General features: G+C 35.8%; 1 protein-coding gene across 3 annotated transcripts in view; it reads right to left on the bottom strand.

Annotated features, from left to right (window-relative positions):
- LOC6038075 overlaps window positions 1-21980 on the bottom strand; it is a 554342-nt gene that overhangs the window by 91622 nt on the left and 440740 nt on the right. For all 3 annotated transcript variants that reach the window (XM_038257659.1, XM_038257658.1, XM_038257657.1), the window contains one exon: window positions 9968-10106. In XM_038257659.1, coding sequence (XP_038113587.1) covers window positions 9968-10106 — 139 coding nt within the window. The remainder of the gene's footprint in view (window positions 1-9967; window positions 10107-21980) is intronic.

Below are 21980 nucleotides of genomic sequence, written 5' to 3'. Positions count from 1 at the left end.
ACGGCCATGTCGAAATGATAGGAATGCTGCTGGAGTCGCGGCTTTCGAGCTATTTTTGCGAACATTTGTTTCTGCGTGCAGATCCAAATTGCTTCGCCACGCTAACCCTTTTGGCAGTGACTCTGAATTTGGTGGTACTCATTAGAAATAATTTTAACAACTTTCCGGGCTTTTTTTTCCTTTTGCCGAAATGAGCCGAAAAGGATTAGCACTTTTCATAAGCAATTTGTGCGAAAGAACCCTTCTCTGCTTCTTAGCAAAGAATTCCACATTGTAGCAATCCTTCAAAGTTGGGGATCTTTATGGCTGATTGGGATTACGGACCATCGACAGTTTGTACCCAGCCATGGCTGAGCGCCCCAGATTCGCATGATTTATGAAATCTTTATTGGTGCCATCAATCAACTTTGTTATCACACCAGAGCTCTCTAGCGTAAAGTTTTCTTTATTCAACCACTTTATAGCCTCGTCGGCTCTGGCGGCTGGCTGCCTTGGCTAAGAGAAATGATCCACCGCCATAATCTGCCCGGACCCGAGTTTTATGCTTGATTCGTCACGAACAATATTCCGTCCTTCCATCCCGTTCTCAGACAAGGACGAGCGATGGAGTTTAATTAGAATAAATTTCCACCAACCTCCAAGTCGCGGGGTTTGGCCAACAGGGAGTGAGGAATCGGTTTCCGTCTCGTGGTTTAATTGCTAATTTAGCATGTACTTTGGCGCCACTCGAGCGGGGAAAAGCGGTGAAGATGTATGACTATGCTATAAATTTCTAGGTATGGATGAGCTAGCTACAATGGAAGCTTTATTAACGTTACAGTTAGGGCTGATTGGTGGGAAATCCAGCAGAAGCGATTTTGTTAAAAACTGATTAATTAAAAATCAATAAAAGACCTTTGCAAATATTTTTCAAAGTTAATATCGCCACTGTATCGATATTGGATCGAAAAATTAGGAGGCAAGTTCATTTATAAGAATTACAAAATATTATGGGAAATGGACAAGCAAACAACTGAAGACATTCTAAAATGCATTTTCCTGCGTTGATAATAGTTGGAACTCGTTACAATGTAAATTTTTGCTCAGTATTGGGACTGATTGTTTATTTACCAAAATTGTTATAATCACCTTAAATTATGTTGGAACTACGCGCTTTTATCGGTTAAATTAAACTCTCAAATATTATAAGCAAGGGTCCTGACTGCTTAAAATCAACCACTCCATTCGCGAGCACAAATAGCAGGCGACGCGATACTGCCCTGATGAATTCCTACTGTTTGTCACTTTCACACCATTCGCTCCCGAACACTCTCTCTTCTACTCTCCTTCTCTCTCTCTGATCGGCTCAGTCTCCGAACGGCTCAGGCAGGCTGAACGTCACCGATCACTCTGAACTGAAAACATTTTTTCTCTGATGCGCTGCGTTATACTCCTTGATTTGGGTTGCCTAAAATCAATGTTATCAATTAAATTGTGCATTTATTTTGATTTCATAACATTATAGACACCATTCAAAGAAACTTTCACCAATTGATGGCAAACTGAGAGCGTGATAACAAAAAGACTGCCGCGCTGGCATTTTGTGAGAATGGCTCTTCGCTGAGCATGGTAGTGTGTGAGTGTCGTCGAGCGACGGAGTAGGCAAATATTTTTACGATGTAGGTATTTGTTCGCTGAGTGAACAGTTCGGGCCACTCGCTGGCTGCTTGCGAGTATCATTCGCTCATGAATGCTAACGGGTTAGAATAGGTGGCGAATGTAGAGAACCTGAGAAAGAAGCGTCGTCACTCAGTGCAGCGCTTGGATTACTTGTCAAAATTGAGTTCCTTCGTTTAAAAGTACATGAGCGGGGAAGAGACGGGAGAGCGTGTTTTGTTGTATTTGAGTGCCATGTCATTTCTCTTTGAAGGTTCTCTAGGCGAATGGATAGGCGATGAGAGAGTGGTTTCTGTTCATTGAACCGAAAATCAGAACCCTTGATTATAAGAAAGAAATAAAATTGAATGTTGGATAGGTGACTAGCTTTTTTTTCAAATAGTTATTATGAGTGACCATTTCTAAAAATATTTTTTCAAATATACAGTAAATTTGCAAAAAAAAATCTAAGAGCCATTGAAGATTGAACCTCTGATTGCTGAGATACATCTACTTAAAGATAAAGAAAAAGGAAAATTGATGTTTTCTAAGTCTCACTCAAACAAACCTCCATTTTCTTCAGATTAGGTAAGATTAGATTAGATTAGATAAGATTAGATTAGATTCTAATTTATAATGGTTCGATTTTCAATGTTAAATAATGAAACATTGGTGAAATTTTTCGATCTTTTCGAAAACAATATTTTTTTAAATGAAGACTAACATTTCAAAAGGGCCATATATTCAAAATTACGCCCTTTTGAATTGTTAGTCTTGCATAAAAATATTATTTTCGAATAGATCGGAAAATTTCACAAATGTTTTAATATTTTACTAAAAAAATCGGACGGATATCGACATTAAAAAATTGTGGATTATTTGGGTGAGACTTAAAAAAAACTTAAATTTTCCTGTTTCTTTTTCTTCAAGTCGCTGTATCTCAGCATGCAGAGCATTCAAAATTAAGCCCTTTTGAAATGTTAGTCTTGCATAACAAATATTATTTTCGAAAAGATCGGAAAATTTCACAAATGTTTTATTATTTAACTTAAAAAATCGGACGGATATCGACATTAAAAAATGGTGGATTATTTGGGTGAGACTTAAAAAAAATCTTAAATTTTCCTGTTTCTTTTTCTTCAAGTCGCTGTATCTCAGCAACCAGAGCTCCAACCTTCAAGTCTCTTAGACTCATTCATGGTCACTATTTTCAAAAATCGAAAAACTGTAAATAATTCCTTGAAAAGCTTTAGGTGACTTTATCTTGAAAACAAAAATCTGTAAAGAACTTTTGGATTGCAAATTCAATTTTACATTTATAATCGGGTCAAAAAAATTACGTATAAAATTTCGAGTTTTTATTCCAAAATCATTTTTTTTTCAAAAATTCATAATTCAGCGGCAGAGTTTTTGACCAAATTTCTCTATGGCTCAAAAGATACAGGTTATTGTCCTCTAAAACTTGTCAAAAAATCTCGAAAATAAAAAAAAGTTTTGTTGGAAATTGAGTTTTTGTAAAAAAGGTTAGTTTAAAAATTGACAATTTTTTTCTGGATATTCCTCAACAATACTTAAATCTTTTTTGATTTGAAAATTCATTCAAAAGTTATAGATTTTCGAATATTTACGTACCATTTTTTGTATTGACAGCTGCCACGATTGTAAAGAGACTTGTATAGGTGAACCAATGACACAGAATGGCTACTTTGGTCATAGGGATGGACCAAACAACGTTTGAATCAAATCAAAATTTATAAATAAAATCCATTTTCGGTTTTGCTCACCTTTTGAAGGAATTTCTGATTTGGTGCCGTTGGTAAATAGTACACGTTTTTTTAAAAAGATTATTAAATAATCTTTTTTTTTTTCGCAGAAATTCAAATTCAAAATTGTCGGAATTCGGAAAGAACTGCTCATTTGTGCTGTGTGAATTTTGGTATTTTTCCGAAAATAACTGAATTTGTATTATTTTATTGTCTCAGTTGTATACACTCAACATAACAATGGAATCCTTGACCAGCCTGGGGAAAGTTTCACGAGAGCCATTTATAACCTTTTGATCTGATTGAAACAATCATATTAATTAAGGCATCGCAATTGAAGTAATGCTGAACATTTCTGTCAAAGCAAATATTTACTCTCATCTTTCAGCGAGCCGCCCACTCCAAATTCAAGAGTGCTTGCGGCTTTCAAGTTGGGCTCATTTTAACTTCGTCTATTTTGTGTCCGGTTAGCAAAAAAATCCTTCAATTATTAAGTGATTGAAACTAATGAAGCTGCTTTAAACTTGATCCTAATTTGTGGTTGAAACAGATTCCGAAAATTCCAGTAGGTAAATAGTGTTCTCTATTGCTTCCCGTGTCGGAAACTAGTCCTGCACATCTCAAGACAAATCAGGAAAAACCAATATCGATTTCCGCGTAATCCGTAACCTCATCTTCCTTGCTATGTTTGTGGCCTTTGCCAGAGTCTTGGGATGGGATTATTACGGGAAGTAAGTCTACTACATTCGTGGTCATGGACTCGTCGTCACCACTTCCTACCTATTCCGACTTGGATAGCGATAACCAGTATGAGTACCAGGCGATTTCTGCAGAACTTGCCACATTCGCCTCTATTTATGTTAAGGATAAGTTCTTGGTGTTTGTTGAAATAGGGTGATTAATTTTATTTATTTTTTCATTACAGTTATTACAAAAAAGATTTATGGTAAATTTAAATTATAACAAAAGTTTTTTTCACTGAAAAAGTCACCCTATTAACCCACCATTTATGCACGTGCCCTAGAGTTAGGTGCCACGTGGCTCAACAAGCAATTCATCCTGCCGGCGAGAAAATCCTTGCAAATGTGGAAATTGTTTTCCCTTGCCTGAAGGTGCCGCCTTGGTGTGAGTGCTATAGAGTTAGAGTCAAGTTCTTCTTCGAGGCGAGTAGAAAGACATTGCTCTCGAAGTTTCAAAGAACTGAAGCAGTACTTTATCTCACAGTCACCCCCGACGATGACTTGGGAGGGGTATTTATTTGCAAGCTGAAAAGAAATGTACTTTAAATGGTTTCTTAAGTATCATTAAACAGAATTAAATGGGAATTTATGGGCTCCGGGTGCAGTGGAAATTTACTTTTTGCGCGCCTCTCCGCAGTCCACACACAGTCGGTCCCTGGAGGAGTTTTTCGACTCGAAATCCCGGAGAGATTTTCCGACCTGGGTTGATGGATTTTTTCTCGTACTTTGCTTCCGGAATTTCCCTCCCCGCTTGGAGTTTTTGGATAAAGCAAGGAGAAGGAAATGAAACGTTCTTGTGTGCTGTTGGGTGTCTGCCGGAACGGAACTTTTTGGCCACTGACAAGTGACGACGGATGCAACTGGTGTAATGGCATGAAGGACACAGTTCAGTCACAGAATAGCTGAGTTGATGGCAGTGAGGTCGTCTTGTTTTGCTATTTGTAGATTGTAAAAAAAAATTTTCCGTTTTTTTATTTCAAACAATAATCAAAAATAATCACAATGCATGGGTTAAAATGAAGGTTATTAACAATAAAATTATCGTGGTTCGTTATCGTTATTTCGATAATTCTATCGGTGACAACTATTGTAAGTATATTTTAAAATTTGACTTTCAATCTAACCAAATAATGTTTTATTTTCTAATCTTTAGCTTACAATATATTTTTATAATAATATAATAAGGCTGATATAAATTTCATTTAAAGTTTTTGTCAACACCCCCAAAGTTGGTCTAAAAAATCACGAGGCACGAAAAGTATATTTTTTTTTTCAAAAAAGCTTCAAAATGTCAATGAAAGTTTAGCTGAAATCAATTGCTTTGATTTTTTGAAAATTTTCGATTTACAGTACCGCAAGAAGTTTTATGTTCGCTATTTTTTTGTCAAATATTCCATTTTTTGAAAACTAATGATGCCAAAACAACTGAACTAGTGTAAAATGCATTTTAAAACACTTTTTTCATTCAAATGGTGAGACTATGGCTTGTTATCTCAATTTTCTTTTTTTACTCGAGTTTTTATAATTTGTAATATTGGTATCAAAGGAAGTTAAATTGTATATAATAGAATTTGTTTCTAAAATACTAAATTTTCACAAAATACCATAGGATCTTAAATTAGTTTTATATTATTTACCAAGTAATCTTAATCTTATAATATTTTTTTGCATACAAAAAAAATCAACTTAGTTTTTTTACATTTATGGATTTATCTTAGCTCCTGGTTATTCACATATTTTTCACTTTTGATTTACTTCTTTTAAGACTAGAGGTGGGCAAAACCGCTCTTAATATCAAGATGTATATTGTTTAAACATGTACTGAGTCGTTGCATAAAATTGTTGTGCTGGAATTTCTTATTCCGAATTCCATGGTGACTTAAACGGTTAAAGTGTTTGTTGCTAATTTCCGATGGAAAGATTGCTGATTGAATTATATACGTTGAGTTGACAATTACAAACACAAACATTTTGAAGCACAATCATAATTGACTGTGAAATTTGTTCTTGTAAAAAAACCTGTGAATGAATATATAATTTTTTTAAACTTCTTTACTTACTACACTTAACTCGATAACAAAAAAATTAGCTCTTTGAGAGTGTTAAATGTATCGTATTTGAGCACAGTTTCGTAATCATAGTTAATTAAAATTTAAAAGTTTTTACAATTTGCTATAACAAATGAAATACTTAAGGATATTTTTTCCAAATTATTAGAATGAACACAAATTTATTATAAAATTTAAAGCATAGTTAGATTTTTTTTAATTCAAACAACTTTTAATCAAATAAAGATGTTTTTTCAATACAACGTAAATTTTTGAGAAAACATTAATTTTACAGTTTTTTTTTTTTAAATTTTGATGATTAAACTACCCGTTTGTTGAATGTATAATATCTGAGTGTTTCTTTTTTGATTTCTTATGAACATTTATTCCTCAAACACCATTATTTTCCTGTACTGCCCCTGATCGCATAAATGTCCCATATGCATTTTCATCGTTTTTGAGTTATTGATGCAATTTGGTTCAAAATCTTGTGCCCTTTCCGAAAAGCCTATAACATCCAGTAGTTTGTCTTAGAAATCAGGAGGAAATCCAGTTTTTTTCGTGAAAACTTAACACGTTGCCTTATGTGTGGGACAAACTTGAAATGCGTTTTTCTCAGCTTGCTGTTTTTGCATATGGGACATTTATGCGAACATGGGCAGTGTAGTGTGTTTGCATTCTCTTAATCTAATAATATTTTTTTGCATTTAAAGAAAACCAACTTAGTTTCTTTTGACATTTGCGGATTTATCTTAGTTTTAGAGTAGCTCCTGGTTATTCACATTTTTTTCACTTTTGTTTTACTTCCATATCCATACCTACAACTTTGAAGACACCAAATAGATCAAAAAATTCCTTCAAAAGATACAGATTTTTGAATTTTCACATATCATTTTGTATGGACAGCTGCCAAATTTGTATGGAAAATTATATGGACAAACTAATGATGCAAAATGGCTTCTTTGGGCATACCGAAGGCACCAAAAAAGTTTCAGTCGGATTAAAAAATACAAAAAAATCGAATGACCGAAATCTCAGAGAATTACTCATAAATCGTCGCCATCGTGCTAACTTGTCGTACGTGCATTTTGGGCCAAATTGAGTTAAGAACGCCATTTTGTGCAGCTCACAATGCCTCACCTTTTGACCTTCACAGATCCCCAAAATTCGATTTCAATCCTGAGATATTCAACAAAAACCGAAAAAACTCCTTGCATTTTTGTCACTTTACATATAAAAGCAGTTTCAATTTTGTCGTGCTATCTTGACACTCCATGAAAATTGATGTAAGTGCGACAAAAGGCCAAAGGGATTTCAGGCCAGGAAAGTCAGGATGCGTTTGTCGCACGTACAAGCTAGACTACCGTAAACATTTGTAATTATAACTCGGGACTCCAGCAACCAACTTCAACCAAACTTCGGGACAATGCACAGAATGGTCAGCCAAACAAAACGTGTTTGTTATTGTTTACATTGCGTGCTCTCGTTTTTGTATATTCAAGGTCAAACATTAAGACGCGTTTTTCTCGGAACGTCAAAATGGCGGGTGCGACATGATAGCACGACGACGTCGAAATGCTATTTAGAGTTTTTCAATGTCCATTGATGAGAAAGTTTCAACAGACCCCAACGAATTGTGTCGATTCAGCTCTCAAAATGTCATCCCTCTTTAACCTGCCTTTTTTATCCTAAAGTATTTGAAAAAGTAAAACGGGCAATAATTTTAACATTAATCAATAAGCATTGAAATATTTAAAATTACATTTTCAATTCTCAAAATCAAATTTGATACTTTAGTTTACGTGAAATTCAATTGATTATATTTCAATTCAAAACTCAAAATATTTGCTCTACAGCATTGCCTTGGCGTTCTCGATTGCGAGATTCCTACTCGAAACTAGGTGTCCAAAGGCTTGATTGTTGGAGCAATTGCAAACCTCTTTTTACACCTTAGCATCCATCCTCTCCGGGATTCGAACTGAATTATATTTTTAAAGGTAAAAATACACAGCTTTAAAATAATTCTATGTTGAAATGGTTTTTTTTAACAGACCAAAGATTAAAAAAGAACTGCGGCTTTTTTTTGTGAAATGGCTCTTTGAGCGGCTCGCTCTTTTTTGTCCACCTCGGTTTAAGACTAATAAAAAAGTCTTCAAGATTATTTAGTCTAAAAACCAAGGGATGATTCACAATAATCTAATTAAATATTGTTCTAAACACATATTTTTAAATAACACTGTAGAAGTTGAATAAAGTACACAGCAAAAACTTGTGTAATTTTGGAAGGTGTAATTTTAGAAGGTTGAATGTTACCTCTTTAATGATGTAATTTTAGACTGAAAAAGCGACATTACACTTGAATAGTGGTTATATTATACATTTTCAGAGGTAAAAATACCCATTTTTCTGACATAAAACCCCTTCCCAGATGTAATATTACCATGATTTTTTTCTGTGTAAACTTAATCACCAAACTATTAAAATTCTAGAAGTTGAAGAGTTTTCTATTCCGAAAAGTTCTTCACAGGCGTTTGACATTTTTTTCGGACGAGGAAAGTTTACTTTTGAAAATTCATTAAGAAAAATGAAAGTGATATTTCCAAAAATTTCCAAGCTGATACCAAAACTATAGTGCATTTTGAGTTGCATTTAGCCTTTCAAAATGCTGGGCAGCACACCAGCTCATTTGAAACGTTTAATGTTTGCACCTGGCTTTCTCTAATCAACTACAACAACTCTCCAAAATTAACTGCCCGTAGCTATCTATTGAATCATTCTGGCAACCACATTTCGAGTTTCATCCAAGCTGCTCCAGAACGATGAAGCCAACTTGCGGTTCGGCCCCCCTTTCAACCTCTAAACTTGTGGAATGATTTGTGCTCGCTCCAAGCCACGATACTCCAAACTTACATTTTTTTTCCTTTCAACTCTAGCACTCCTCTAGTAGAACAGGGATGAACCACTAAAGTTCGAGCAATGCAGCCCCCAGTCCGGAGAGCCATCACGAATGAGAAATTCAAACCCATCAAGAGCATGCCTGACCACATTTCAAGTGTCGGATGAGAGTCGTTTTTTGAACTCCACAACTGCTGCCGCTCTAAAATTGCTGGCCAAAGTGTTCAAAAGACTATGGAGCGCACTCGGAGTCGGAGAGTGTACTGATCTGGTCTGGTTTGGTGTGGCGTCTGCCCGGGACTGGACGAGAAATTTTTCATCAAAACCGACCGACATTCCAAAAAAGAAGGAAAAAGCTGCACACGATGCTTCAAATTATGGAAACTGTGGGAGAACTACACAGAAAAAAATAATGTAAATTTGGAAGCTGTAATTTTGGAAGGTTGAATATTACCTCTTTTATGATATAATTTTACCTCAATTTAGCCTGAAAAAGTGACATTACACCAGAAAAGTGGTAAAATTACACATTTCCAGAGTTTTTTTTCTGTGTAAGAGAGCAGATTTCTTTGGAAATTTCATGTAATTATTTGTACTTGGCATTATTTGTTTTTTTTTTAATTTTTGATCTCACTCAAATTGTTTATAGTAAAAAGAAAAACTAAATATGATAGAATTTCTCAAAATATAATAGAGTATCATGGAGTAATGCCATTTTTCATAAGCATTTTCATAGAGAAATGTCCCGAAACAAGAAGCGAATCTGATGTTCAAACCTAAAACATTGGTCGTTGGTGAGTCAAACAACAGAACGGCATTACAACTTCTATTGGGGAAGGTAGGAAGAATCCAGAGTCTCAACAGGGGTGAGAGTGAGCATACTTACGTTGTAGTTTTTCTTGGCCAGCAGCACCACAAACGTGCCCGATAGTGGACAAATGCATCGGGTGATGTTCTCCATCAGATTCTCGGTGATGCACAGGTCGGTTCGCCAGGTCGGCTCGAACGTTGCTTTGGCGTCGTACCTGAGGGAAACGGAACCAGGAAAAACGTAATGTTAGAAGAGGCTTTTGTGTATGGTCAGATGATGGTAAGTGAGAGGCAAAAATTGTGCTACAAAAGGGGAGCACTTTGTACAGGTTGGTTTGAGGTGGGTTGCTTGTTTGGGTTTGTGTAAGTGTTGCGGCGGGTGTAGAATCGGATTGTTCAACAGATTGCCGATGAAAGGCGAGCATTTAACAACGTGTAGGTTGGATTAATGAATTATGTTTTGCTATTTGGTAGTTGTTGATGTTTTACAAATTGGTAAATTGAGAACAACACTTTACAGCCCATTAATGCATATTTACTTCACCTAGATATTGGTTAATGTGGAAACCTAATAAAGATTTAAATAGTAATATTTGTCAAATTAAATCAAATAATTCGCTCTACAGCATTGCCTTGGCGTTCTCGATCGCGAGATTCCTACTCGAAACTAGGTGTTCGAAGGCTTGATTGTTGAGGCAATTGCAAACCTCTTTTTACAACTTAGCTTCCATCCACCCCGGGATTCGATCTGACGACTTTTGGATTGTTAGTCCAACTGCCTACCAGCGACTCCACCGAGACAGGACCCAGGAAGACGACTCCTACACCTGGACTGAGCTAACGACCTAACCTTTAGGTTAGTCCGGGACCAACATTTACTTCCCTTCCGACGGAAGGCGTGATCAGACAAATCTCGTCTCGAAAAATGCCACCGGGACCGTCTGGGATCGAACCCAGGCCGACCGGGTTACCCCTAAGCCACGGTCCCGGTCCCGAGTAATAATTGTCTAGGAGCTAATAATAATTGAGTTTCCACAAAAAAATAAATAAGAAGTAGCGGGCTGGAATTAATATTTGTTAAAAGTTGAAGAAGTTTTTTTTTCATGGAAGGGGGAAGAGGAATTTACACTTACACACCCAACCACAACTCATTTGGAGCGTTCATTAATCATTAATATTGACAAGAAAGAACTTGGGGCGTAATCTAACCACAAGTTCTTCCAGGATGCTTTCTTCGGACTGGCTGCGCTTGTGTTCGATTAGATTAGATTAGATTAAAGTTTTTTTTTTCATGGAAATACCGCAGAGTAATACTCATTAAGTTATTTTAAGATAAAATTCAAAAATGTGTGTATTTGATTTTATTTGTTTTGTTTAAAATTGTTTTGTAAATTTTAACTATTTTTGTCGACTGCAATTAAATATGCTGATACATAACTTTAAAAAACATAATTGGTCGTTGCGATTCTTTTTAATAGAGCAATTCTCTACGAAATCGGTCTTTTTTTTTTTTAATTTTTGTATTTTTTAATCCGACTGAAACTTTTTTGGTGCCTTCGGTATGCCCAAAGAAGCCATTTTGCATCATTAGTTTGTCCATATAATTTTCCATACAAATTTGGCAACTGGCCATACAAAAATGATGTATGAAAATTCAATAATCTGTATCTTTTGAAGGAATTTTTTGATCGTTTTGGAGTCTTCGGCAAAGTTGTAGGTATGGATATGGACTACACTGGAAAAAAATGATACACGGTAAATTTTTTTTGGTGATTTTTTATTTAATTTTTGTCACTAAAACTTGATTTGCAAAAAAACACTATTTTTAATTTTTTTTGAAATGTTTTAGAGGACATCAAATGCCAACTTTTCAGAAATTTCCAGGTTGTGCAAAAAATCTTTGAGCGAGTTATGAATTTTTAAAACAATACTGATTTTTTCAAAAAATCGAAAAATTGGTCGCAAAAATTTTTCAACTTCATTTTTCGATGTAAAATCAAATTTGCAATAAAAAAGTACATTAGTGAAATTTTGATAAAGTGCACCGTTTTCAAGTTAAATCCATTTTTAGGTGACTTTTCTGAAAATAGTCATAGTTTTTCATTTTTTTTTAAATAAGTGCACATGTTTGCCCACTATTCAAAAAAATATTTTTGAAAAGCTGAGAAAATTCTCTATATTTTGCATCTTTGAACTTTGTTGATACGACCCTTTGTTGCTGAGATATTGCCATGCAAAGATTTAAAAACAGGAAAATTGATGTTTTCTAAGTCCCACCCAAACAACACACCATTTTCTAATGACGATATCTCAGCAACTAATGGTCCAATTTTCAGTGTTAAAATATGAAACATTCGTGAAATTTTCCAATCTTTTCGAAAAAAATATTTTCAAATTTTTAAACCAAGACTAACATTTTAAAAGGGCGTTATATTGAATGTTTGACCCGGACACTTTTGCTTCGAATTCCGGACACTCGATGTTGCTTATGAATCGCTCAAATTTGGACTGAAATGTTAGTGAATGGCATTCTTTAGGTCTCAAATAAGCTGTTAACATCAAAACAATCGATAGTTTATATAAAAAATGGCTAGAATTTAAGAAAATCAAAAACACAAATTTCTGCTTTGCCTTTCCGGTGCTTCGGACGTCTATAAAATATTTCCGTTGAAATGTTTCGCATTTTTGGTAAACTCATATTTTTATTTAATTTAATTGTGTTGGCATTAACTACAGCGTTCAAACATTCACTAATACGAACTTATATCCAAATAATTGATAAAGAAAGTTGAAGTGTCCGGGTTTCGAAGCGTCTGGGAATTCGAATCATGACGTTATTATATGTGAAATTTTACGAGGAATCCGATAAAAATATGTTCAGACATAGGCTTTTTGGTCCAGACACGGTCAAACGCCATTTTAAGTTTTCATGCGACTTTTTCAAATTGTAAGCTTGATTTTTGAAACTTCTTACTATTTTTCCCAAATAGCCAAACTCGTCACCTTCCTTTTGCGTCTAAGACAGCTAAAATCTGGAATTGGCGCGGAGATATGATTTTTCGAAAAAAGAGGGTTTGGCGAAAAATTCATTCATCTATGTTTGGGTATTTCATCAGATGAACTCTTCGAATCTTGCCAAGCGTTTTAAAAAAATATTTTAAACCGGCATTTTAAAAATGTTAGGGGTAACTTAATCCCCCTTTCAACATTTTGAAGAAATCTTAAGCAAAATGTTTCTTATTCATCCAAACTTTTAATTTTCTATAAGTTACAGCAATTTTACATAAAACCTGTACGTTTGTGTTCAAAATATAACAATTTTAGTATGTTAAATATTTAAAAACTTAAAATATTATTTTTTAGACCAAAATTAAGCATGTTTACAAAAGCTGGAATTTTTTGCTTACAAAACCTTTGAAAAAAAAGGTTCCAACTGCAGTAAGTTATGTAAAACTATACTAAAGGAAACTATGTATGAAAACCCAGCCCAATTATTTAATCTTGAGGCTGACTCCAGTGACTGTAAAAATGCAGGGATCAAGTCTCCCTAAACGCACTTTTTTAAACAATTGATTGTAAAAATAGTATGACGATAAATTAAAAAAAAAACAACAAATGCGTAAGGGTTTTGGAGTTGATAAGTTTATCAAAAAATTCATGTATAACAAATATTTTTTTTAATAATTTGTGAGTGTTTTCTATACATATCAAAGCAAAGAAAAAAGATCTCTTGGGAGTTTTTTGCAGCTCGTTTTAGAAAAAAATGTTTGTAACTCAATCTAAACATTTTTGCCTTCCTCACTGAGGTAAGGCTATAATCCTGCTCTAAAATTGAACTTTTTATTAAAAGCTCGAAAACCCACCTTGATGTATACATATCGACTCAGAATCGAAAACTGAACAAATGTCTGTGTGTATGTGTGTGTGTATGTGTGTGTGTATGTGTGTGGGTATGTGTGTGGGTATGTGTGTGTGTATGTGTGTGTGTGTGTATGTGACCAATAATGTCACGCAGTTTTCTCAGCACTGGCTGAACCGATTTTGACCAAACCAGTCGCATTCGACTTGGTTTAGGGTCTCATACGGTGCTATTGAATTGTTTGAAGTTTCGATAAGTAGTTCAAAAGTTATGTATAAAAATGTGTTTTCGCATATTTTCGGAAGATGAACAAATGGCAGTAAACTGAACCAAACATCATCATGTTATACATCGTTATTTAGGTAATTGAAAGACCTTTCCAGCGAGTCCACAACTTTGAAGATCTGGCAACCCTGTCTCGAGTTATAACCACTTAAGTGATATTTATGTACTTTTTTTGTAGCCGGATCTCATTTAAATGTATGTAAACAATGTCCGGATCCATCATCCGACCCATCGTTGGTTAGGTTATTGAAAAACCTTTCCAACGAATCTACAACATTGAAGATCTGGCAACCCTGTCTCGAGTTATAACCACTTAAGTGATATTTATGTACTTTTTTGAAGCCGGATCTCACTTAAATGTATGTAAACGATGTCCGGATCCATCATCCGACCCATCGTTGGTTAGGTTATTGAAAGACCTTTCCAACGAATCTACAACATTGAAGATCTGGCAACCCTGTCTCGAGTTATAACCACTTAAGTGATATTTATGTACTTTTTTGAAGCCGGATCTCACTTAAATGTATGTAAACGATGTCCGGATCCATCATCCGACCCATCGTTGGTTAGGTAATTGAAAGACCTTTCCAACGAATCTACAACATTGAAGATCTGGCAACCCTGTCTCGAGTTATAATCACTTAAGTGATATTTATGTACTTTTTTTGTAGCCGGATCTCATTTAAATGTATGTAAACAATGTCCGGATCCATCATCCGACCCATCGTTGGTTAGGTTATTGAAAGACCTTTCCAACGAATCTACAACATTGAAGATCTGGCAACCCTGTCTCGAGTTATAACCACTTAAGTGATATTTATGTACTTTTTTGAAGCCGGATCTCACTTAAATGTATGTAAACGATGTCCGGATCCATCATTCGACCCATCGTTGGTTAGGTAATTGAAAGACCTTTCCAACGAATCTACAACATTGAAGATCTGGCAACCCTGTCTCGAGTTATAATCACTTAAGTGATATTTATATACTTTTTTTTGTAGCCGGATCTCACTTAAATGTATGTAAACAATGTCCGGATCCATCATCCGATGCATCGTTGGTTAGGTAATTGAAAGACCTTTCCAACGAATCTACAACATTGAAGATCTGGCAAACCTGTCTCGAGTTATAACCACTTAAGTGATATTTATGTACTTTTTTTGTAGTCGTATCTCATTTAAATGTATGTAAACAATGTCCGGATCCATCATCCGACCCATCGTTGATTAGGTTATTGAAAGACCTTTCCAACGAATCTACAAAATTGAAGATCTGGCAACCCTGTCTCGAGTTAAAACCACTTAAGTGATATTTATGTACTTTTTTGAAGCCGGATCTCACTTAAATGTATGTAAACGATGTCCGGATCCATCATCCGACCCATCGTTGGTTAGGTAATTGAAAGACCTTTCCAACGAATCTACAACATTGAAGATCTGGCAACCCTGTCTCGAGTTATAACCACTTAAGTGATATTTATGTACTTTTTTGTAGCCGGATCTCATTTAAAAGTATGTAAACAATGTCCGGATCCATCATCCGACCCATCGTTGGTTAGGTAATTGAAAGGCTTTTTCAATGAGTCTTAAACATTGAAGATCTGGGAACCCTGTCTCGAGTTATGACCACTTAAGTGATATTTATGTACTTTTTTGAAGCCGGATCTCACTTAAATGCATGTAAACGATGTCCGGATCCATCATCCGACCCATCGTTGATTAGGTAATTGAAAGACCTTTCCAATGAGTCCAAGACATTGAAGATCTGGCAACCCTGTCTCGAGTTATGACCACTTAAGTGATATTTATGTACTTTTTTGAATCCGGATCTCACTTAAATGTATGTAAACTATGTCCGGATCCATCATCCAACCCATTGTTGGTAAGGTAATTGAAAGGCTTTTCCAATGAGTACAAAACATTGAAGATCTGGCAACCCTGTCTCGAGTTATGACCACTTAAGTGATATTTATGTACTTTTTTGAAGCCGGATCTCACTTAAATGTATGTAAACTATGTCTGGATCCATCATCCGACCCATCGTTGGTTATGTAATTGAAAGGCCTTTTCAATGAGTCCAAAACATTGAAGATCTGGGAACCCTGTCTCGAGTTATGACCACTTAAGTGATATTTATATACTTTTTTGAAGCTGGATCTCACTTAAATGTATGTAAATAATGTCCGGATCCATCATCCGACCCATCGTTGGTTAGGTAATTGAAAGGCCTTTCCAATGAGTCCATGTTGAGTCCACATTGAAGATCTGGCATACCTGTCTTGAGTTATGGCCACATAAGTTATACATTGTGTTCTTTTTTTCTGGATCTAAAAAAATGATGAAACCACTCATATACCCATTTTTGGTAAAAAGTGAGGAAGGCATCAACCACATAGGTGGATTAATTTAGTTTTTAATTTGTTCCTTTGTTTTCTACAATGAGTTTTAGTTAATTTCACACAACTTTCTAGAACAAAGCTAATTGTTTTACCCACATGCTGACTAGATACAGGCTTGGGATCAAGTGTCCCGGGGATCAAGTTTCCCCACTCTCCCCTATGTATTGTTCTGATCAGATATGATAATTGTGACAAAAAGATCGTAATTACAATTTTGAAACTTTTTCAGTTGCAGTTTGGCACACTTGCAATCAAGAATCCAGCAACAGAAAAAAAAAAACATAATTCGGGACAATGCACAAAATGGTCTGCTAAACCAAACGTGATGCTATTATTTACACATCGTGATATTGTTTTTGTAATTGAAAATTATGACATAAAACTCGAAACAAAAAAACCTTGAAACGTCAAAACCCGACTTATGACAAGATTGCACAATCACGGTGAAGTGTCCTTCTTATCGTGACATTGTTAGGCTCTCTAGAGCCTTCCGAAGAAGTGGCTTATCTGCCATTAAAGAGCTACACAGCAAAGTTATAGCTCTTTCAGACAGAAACCGAGAACTCCCACGGTCAATTATCCACAGAAGATTTCCTGCGGTGCTGCAAATTCCATTCAACCGAGAAGTATAACATCTCTCTCACACTTCTTATCATGCCCTGCAGCTGTCAAAGTCTCACATTACGCCATAGGATGTACCAAATTGAGACCTAACCTTTAACCATAGCCCAGCTACCTACCTTAATGGTACATTCTGAATGAAAACATTCAATGAAAGTGACCCCCCCTCTCACCACTTTTCGATTCTGCTGGGTGTCCAGTGGTGTCGTACCTACAGTTACGGTGAAAGGGGGGGGGGGTGTATAAGAGGATTATAGCCCGAAGACCTACCTACTTTCGCTGAATGACCAAAATAACAAACAAAGAATGACTTGACCACACTGGGAGCGAACCGTTGCTGAAGAGTTCTCTGTCAAATATGATTTTTTGAGATTATACTTTTAAAATTGTAAGATTTTTTTTCAGACAATGAAAAATTTGTTTTTTTTTATGTTGATAAAGTGAACCCTAAAATTTACAAAATATGCATCACCCCAGAGAATTGCTCTGCTACGCCCTACGGTGAGGCCCTAAGAAGCAGAACCCAGCTCCTTTTTCTCCGACATAAGAAGAACCTATAGGATTACATGCCAAGGATTCAGGCCAGATTCTTCCGGCTGGGAAAGCTCGTACAGGGTAGAAGGGAGGGTTGGGGAGGATTTAGGGCCAAGTAGCTGCTTTTGTTCGGCCACTGATCTGCAAGGAGCTCCAATTTTGTATGTTCGTGTTTTCATAAAAGGAGACAAACCACGGTAAATAGTTGTGGATACTTCTCGGCTCACCAAAGCAGAAAAGTCCGACGATTCCGGTTTGTCCGGCTGGTCACATTCTTTGAGAGTTTTATGGCTAATATTGAATAGAGTGGAATAATCTGATCTGAGGTGTCTTTATTCATTTTAGTTGGATATGAGGAGGAGCTGAATTGCTTGGATTCTAAAGAAAATTACGATTCCAGTAAAATAATTTCTTGGACGTGACTCATACTGATGATCGATCGTGTTCTAGTAAAAGTTCAAATGGATGCTATTAATTTGTTAGCAGCAAAAGCAGCAATGTTTGGTGCAATTAAAAAAACTGCATTAAATAACTTTCTATAAATTTGAAATTGAGTTTTCTTCAAAGTTTGGAGGGAAATAGTTTTTCAAATATTCAAATCTTCAAATCTTCAAATCTTCAAATCTTAAAATCTTCAAATCTTCAAATCTTCAAATCTTCAAATCTTCAAATCTTCAAATCTTCAATTCTTCAAATCTTCAAATCTTAAAATCTTCAAATCTGTCGAATGCTAATAAATCGATTTTTTTAACAAGCTGCATTTTTATTTACAAGGACGGCAAACGTTTGCAGACTACGATTTTCTCTATGTTGGTATTGAAAAGTAATTTGTTACACAACTAAATGGCAAAAATGCAAAATGTGATTTTGCTTCCTGCCTTTCTTGCTTCATATCATTCAAGTGCTAAATTAAAATGTCAACAAATCCTGGCCATCCAGTCGCCACAGAAAATTACATTTTTTAATTGGAAAACAAAATGCCTAACTCTCTTAAACGAAACACTAGATGCAACACCCAGGTCCAGTCGATCGCTTCCAAACCAAATCAAGTATTGTCCCATTCTGATTGGAAATTGTTTCCAGCCTTCCCTGGTCCAGTTTTCACCCGGCGGGAAAAAGTGGATTCACTGAGCCGGAAAAACGCATAGAGTTAAATAACCTCAACAGGGAAATTACACGCCTCGGTGGCCATTTTCCTCCCGGAACCATAGGATGGAAGTGAAAATCGATGGGCTGAACACAGTCTCTCTTTTTGCCAGGAATGGCCAACTAGTAGACTTCCTACCGAATGAGCAGGGGACCACCAGTTGGGGCGACTAGTGTGAATAGAGTCCCAAATTGGATACACGTGGGTCGTCGATTAACATTCCAACAGGTTTCCCTTTTTCGGCGCTTTTTTGAGGAGGAGGGCAAACGCTGAACGTTTAGAAAGCCATTTCAGGTTAGGTAAAAGCTCTAATGATTCGAACAGTTAACGTGCCAATTTTAGAAATTATGCAAGAAGGTCTTGGAACAATTGAATTTTATTGCCAGAAATGGATTTTTGATTTTTGCTCTAATCAATACAGTCTACTCTGGAAAACGATAGCATTAAAAAATGACAAAAAATCTGGGCATAAAAAAACCCTTTTATGCATGTCAATAACTTTATTCATGTCTATCATAACTCCATTTTATCAACCACTAAAAATTTCCACAAACCCCTTCTCTGGAGCACTATAAAATTTGCCAAAAAAAAACTACCTTCAAAAAAAAGGCCAGTCACGCCTGATGGACCACCACTTGCATGCATATTTGTGTAACAGGATGAGCCACACAAAAAACCACGATAGTTGTGCGGTTACTTTTTGGTTGCTCTGAAAATGACTAAAATGCACTCACACGTGACGATGCGTTCAGCTAACGTAGCAAATTGAGTTACATAAAAGGATCCACGGTGTCAGCGGGTACACCCTTTTTTGGCAGTTCGGTTTCTGTTACTGATCAAAGGAACGGGCAGCTAGGTAGGTAGTAACTTCTTTTTTGTTTGTTTAAAATTCCAATAAAGTTTCGAACACGGAACATATTTGATATCATGGCTTTTTTTCCTTTTTTGTTGTTTGTTGATTACTTGTCGTGATATCCATAAATTCAATAAGAAAAACTATTAAAAGCGCAATAAAAATGCTGCTGCTACAAACCATAACGTAAAGACAAACTCCTGTCGAAAAAATGTTTTCTCAAAACTCAATTTCAATCCAGAGATGCCTATTAATCCTTAAAAACTTGGAGCAATTTTATCCGCTCACTGACACACCCTGGAAGTGTGACAACTTGGCAAAGGGAATTTAAGTCGAGTGCACTTTATCACACGTGCATGCCCGACTACTGTATACATTCTTAATTGAAACTCGGGACTGCGGTAACCAACACCGACCAGATTTCGGGACAGGTAGCCAGACAAAAAGTGTTTGTTATTGTTTACATTGTTTCTAGTTTTTGTGTACTTTACACGCCGATTTTTCGCTAAAATTCAGTGAAGTTTTTCTGAAATTTCACTAAATAATTAAGCAATTGAAATTTTACTAAATTCTAGCAAAACAATACAGAAGGACCGTTATGGGTTTGTAAACAAAGTGTATGTCCTGCTCACGCTAGAAGTCGTTTACATCTCGTATGAAAGGGACACACTCTTAACAGTCCAAAAACGGCCCTTTTGCATTGTTTTACTAGAAGTATCAGTTGATTGATCATCATACGAAAGATGATTGATAGATGATTTTCAGAAATTTCAGTAGAATTGTTGTTGAAAAACTGAAATATATGCATAAAAAGTGAAATTTTTACTGAAATTTAGAAGTTTTCTAACATTTTAAAATGGATTGAGAATACCATTTATTTTTCGACAAATATATTTGGGTAATTCGCCGCCAACTCACACAGCAGTTGCCCCGACCCCTCTTCAATTTGCGTGAAACTTTGTCCTGAGAGGTAACTTTTGTCCCTGATCACAAATCCGAGGTCCGTTTTTTGATATCTCGTGACGGAGGGGCGATATTCCATTTTTGAACATGCGAAAAAAGAAGTGTTTTTCAATAATTTGCAGCTTGAAACGGTGATAAATAGAAATTTGGCGTTAAAGGGACTTTTATGTAAAATTAGACGCCCGATTTGATGGCGTACTCAGAATTCCGAAAAAACGTATTTTTCATCGAAAAAAACACTAAAAAAGTTTTAAAAATTCTCTCATTTTACGTTACTCGACTGTAAAAATTTTTGGAACAAGTCATTTTATGGGAAATTTAATGTTCTTTTCGAATCTACATTGTCCCAGAAGGGTCATTTTTTCATTTAGAACAAAATTTTTCATTTTAAAATTTTGTGTTTTTTCTAACTTTGCAGGGTTATTTTTAAGAGTGTAACAATGTTCTACAAAGTTGTAGAGCAGACAATTACAAATTACAATTACAATTACAATTTTGATATATAGACATAAGGGGTTTGTTTATAAACATCACGAGTTGTCGCGATTTTACGAAAAAAAGTTTTGAAAAAGTTGGTCGTCATCGATCATGGCCGTTCATGGTCACCCGCGACAGACACGGACGACGGAACATAGAGAAACGCAAAAAGTCACTTTTTCAAAACTTTTTTTCGTAAAATCGCGGTAACTCGTGATGTTTATAAGCAAACCCCTTATGTCTATATATCAAAATTTTTGTAATTGTCTGTTCTACAACTTTGTAAAACATTGTTACACTCTAAAAAATAACCCTGCAAAGTTAGAAAAAACACAAAATTTTAAAATGAAAAATTTTGTTCTAAATGAAAAAATGACCCTTCTGGGTCAATGTAGATTCGAAAAGAACATTAAATTTCCCATAAAATGACATGTTTCAAAAAAAATTTCAGTCGAGTAACGGAAAATGGGAGAATTTTTAAAACTTTTTTAGTGTTTTTTTCGATGAAAAATACGTTTTTTCGGAATTCTGAGTACGCCATCAAATCGGGCGTCTAATTTTACATAAAAGTCCCTTTAACGCCAAATTTCTATTTATCACCGTTTCAGGCTGCAAATTACACAGTCCATCAAGATTTTGTCTCTGAGACGAGTATATGTGTTCCTAGTAGAATTTTGCCTGCTGAATCCGAATCTGGGTCCAGAATTACTCCAAATGGTCCCAATTTTGAGATAACGAACGAAGTTGACTATATAGCTGTCGGCCACCATTGATAGTACCAACCACTAGTGTCTTCCTTTTAACAACAAGGACTTCGCCGCCCTGGGCTCCTAAGTGTATGGAAGTATGGCACGGAGCGACGGCGCCGAATACCCATATTTACACAAAGAATTTTAGAGCGCCCGCCGCGGGATTCGAACCAGCGACCTCTGGATTGTGAGTCCAGTGCGCG

The sequence above is a fragment of the Culex quinquefasciatus genome, chromosome 2 (genome assembly GCF_015732765.1).
Source record: "Culex quinquefasciatus strain JHB chromosome 2, VPISU_Cqui_1.0_pri_paternal, whole genome shotgun sequence".
Classification (NCBI taxonomy): Eukaryota; Metazoa; Arthropoda; class Insecta; order Diptera; family Culicidae; genus Culex; species Culex quinquefasciatus.
This window is presented reverse-complemented; position numbering and strand designations above follow the sequence as displayed.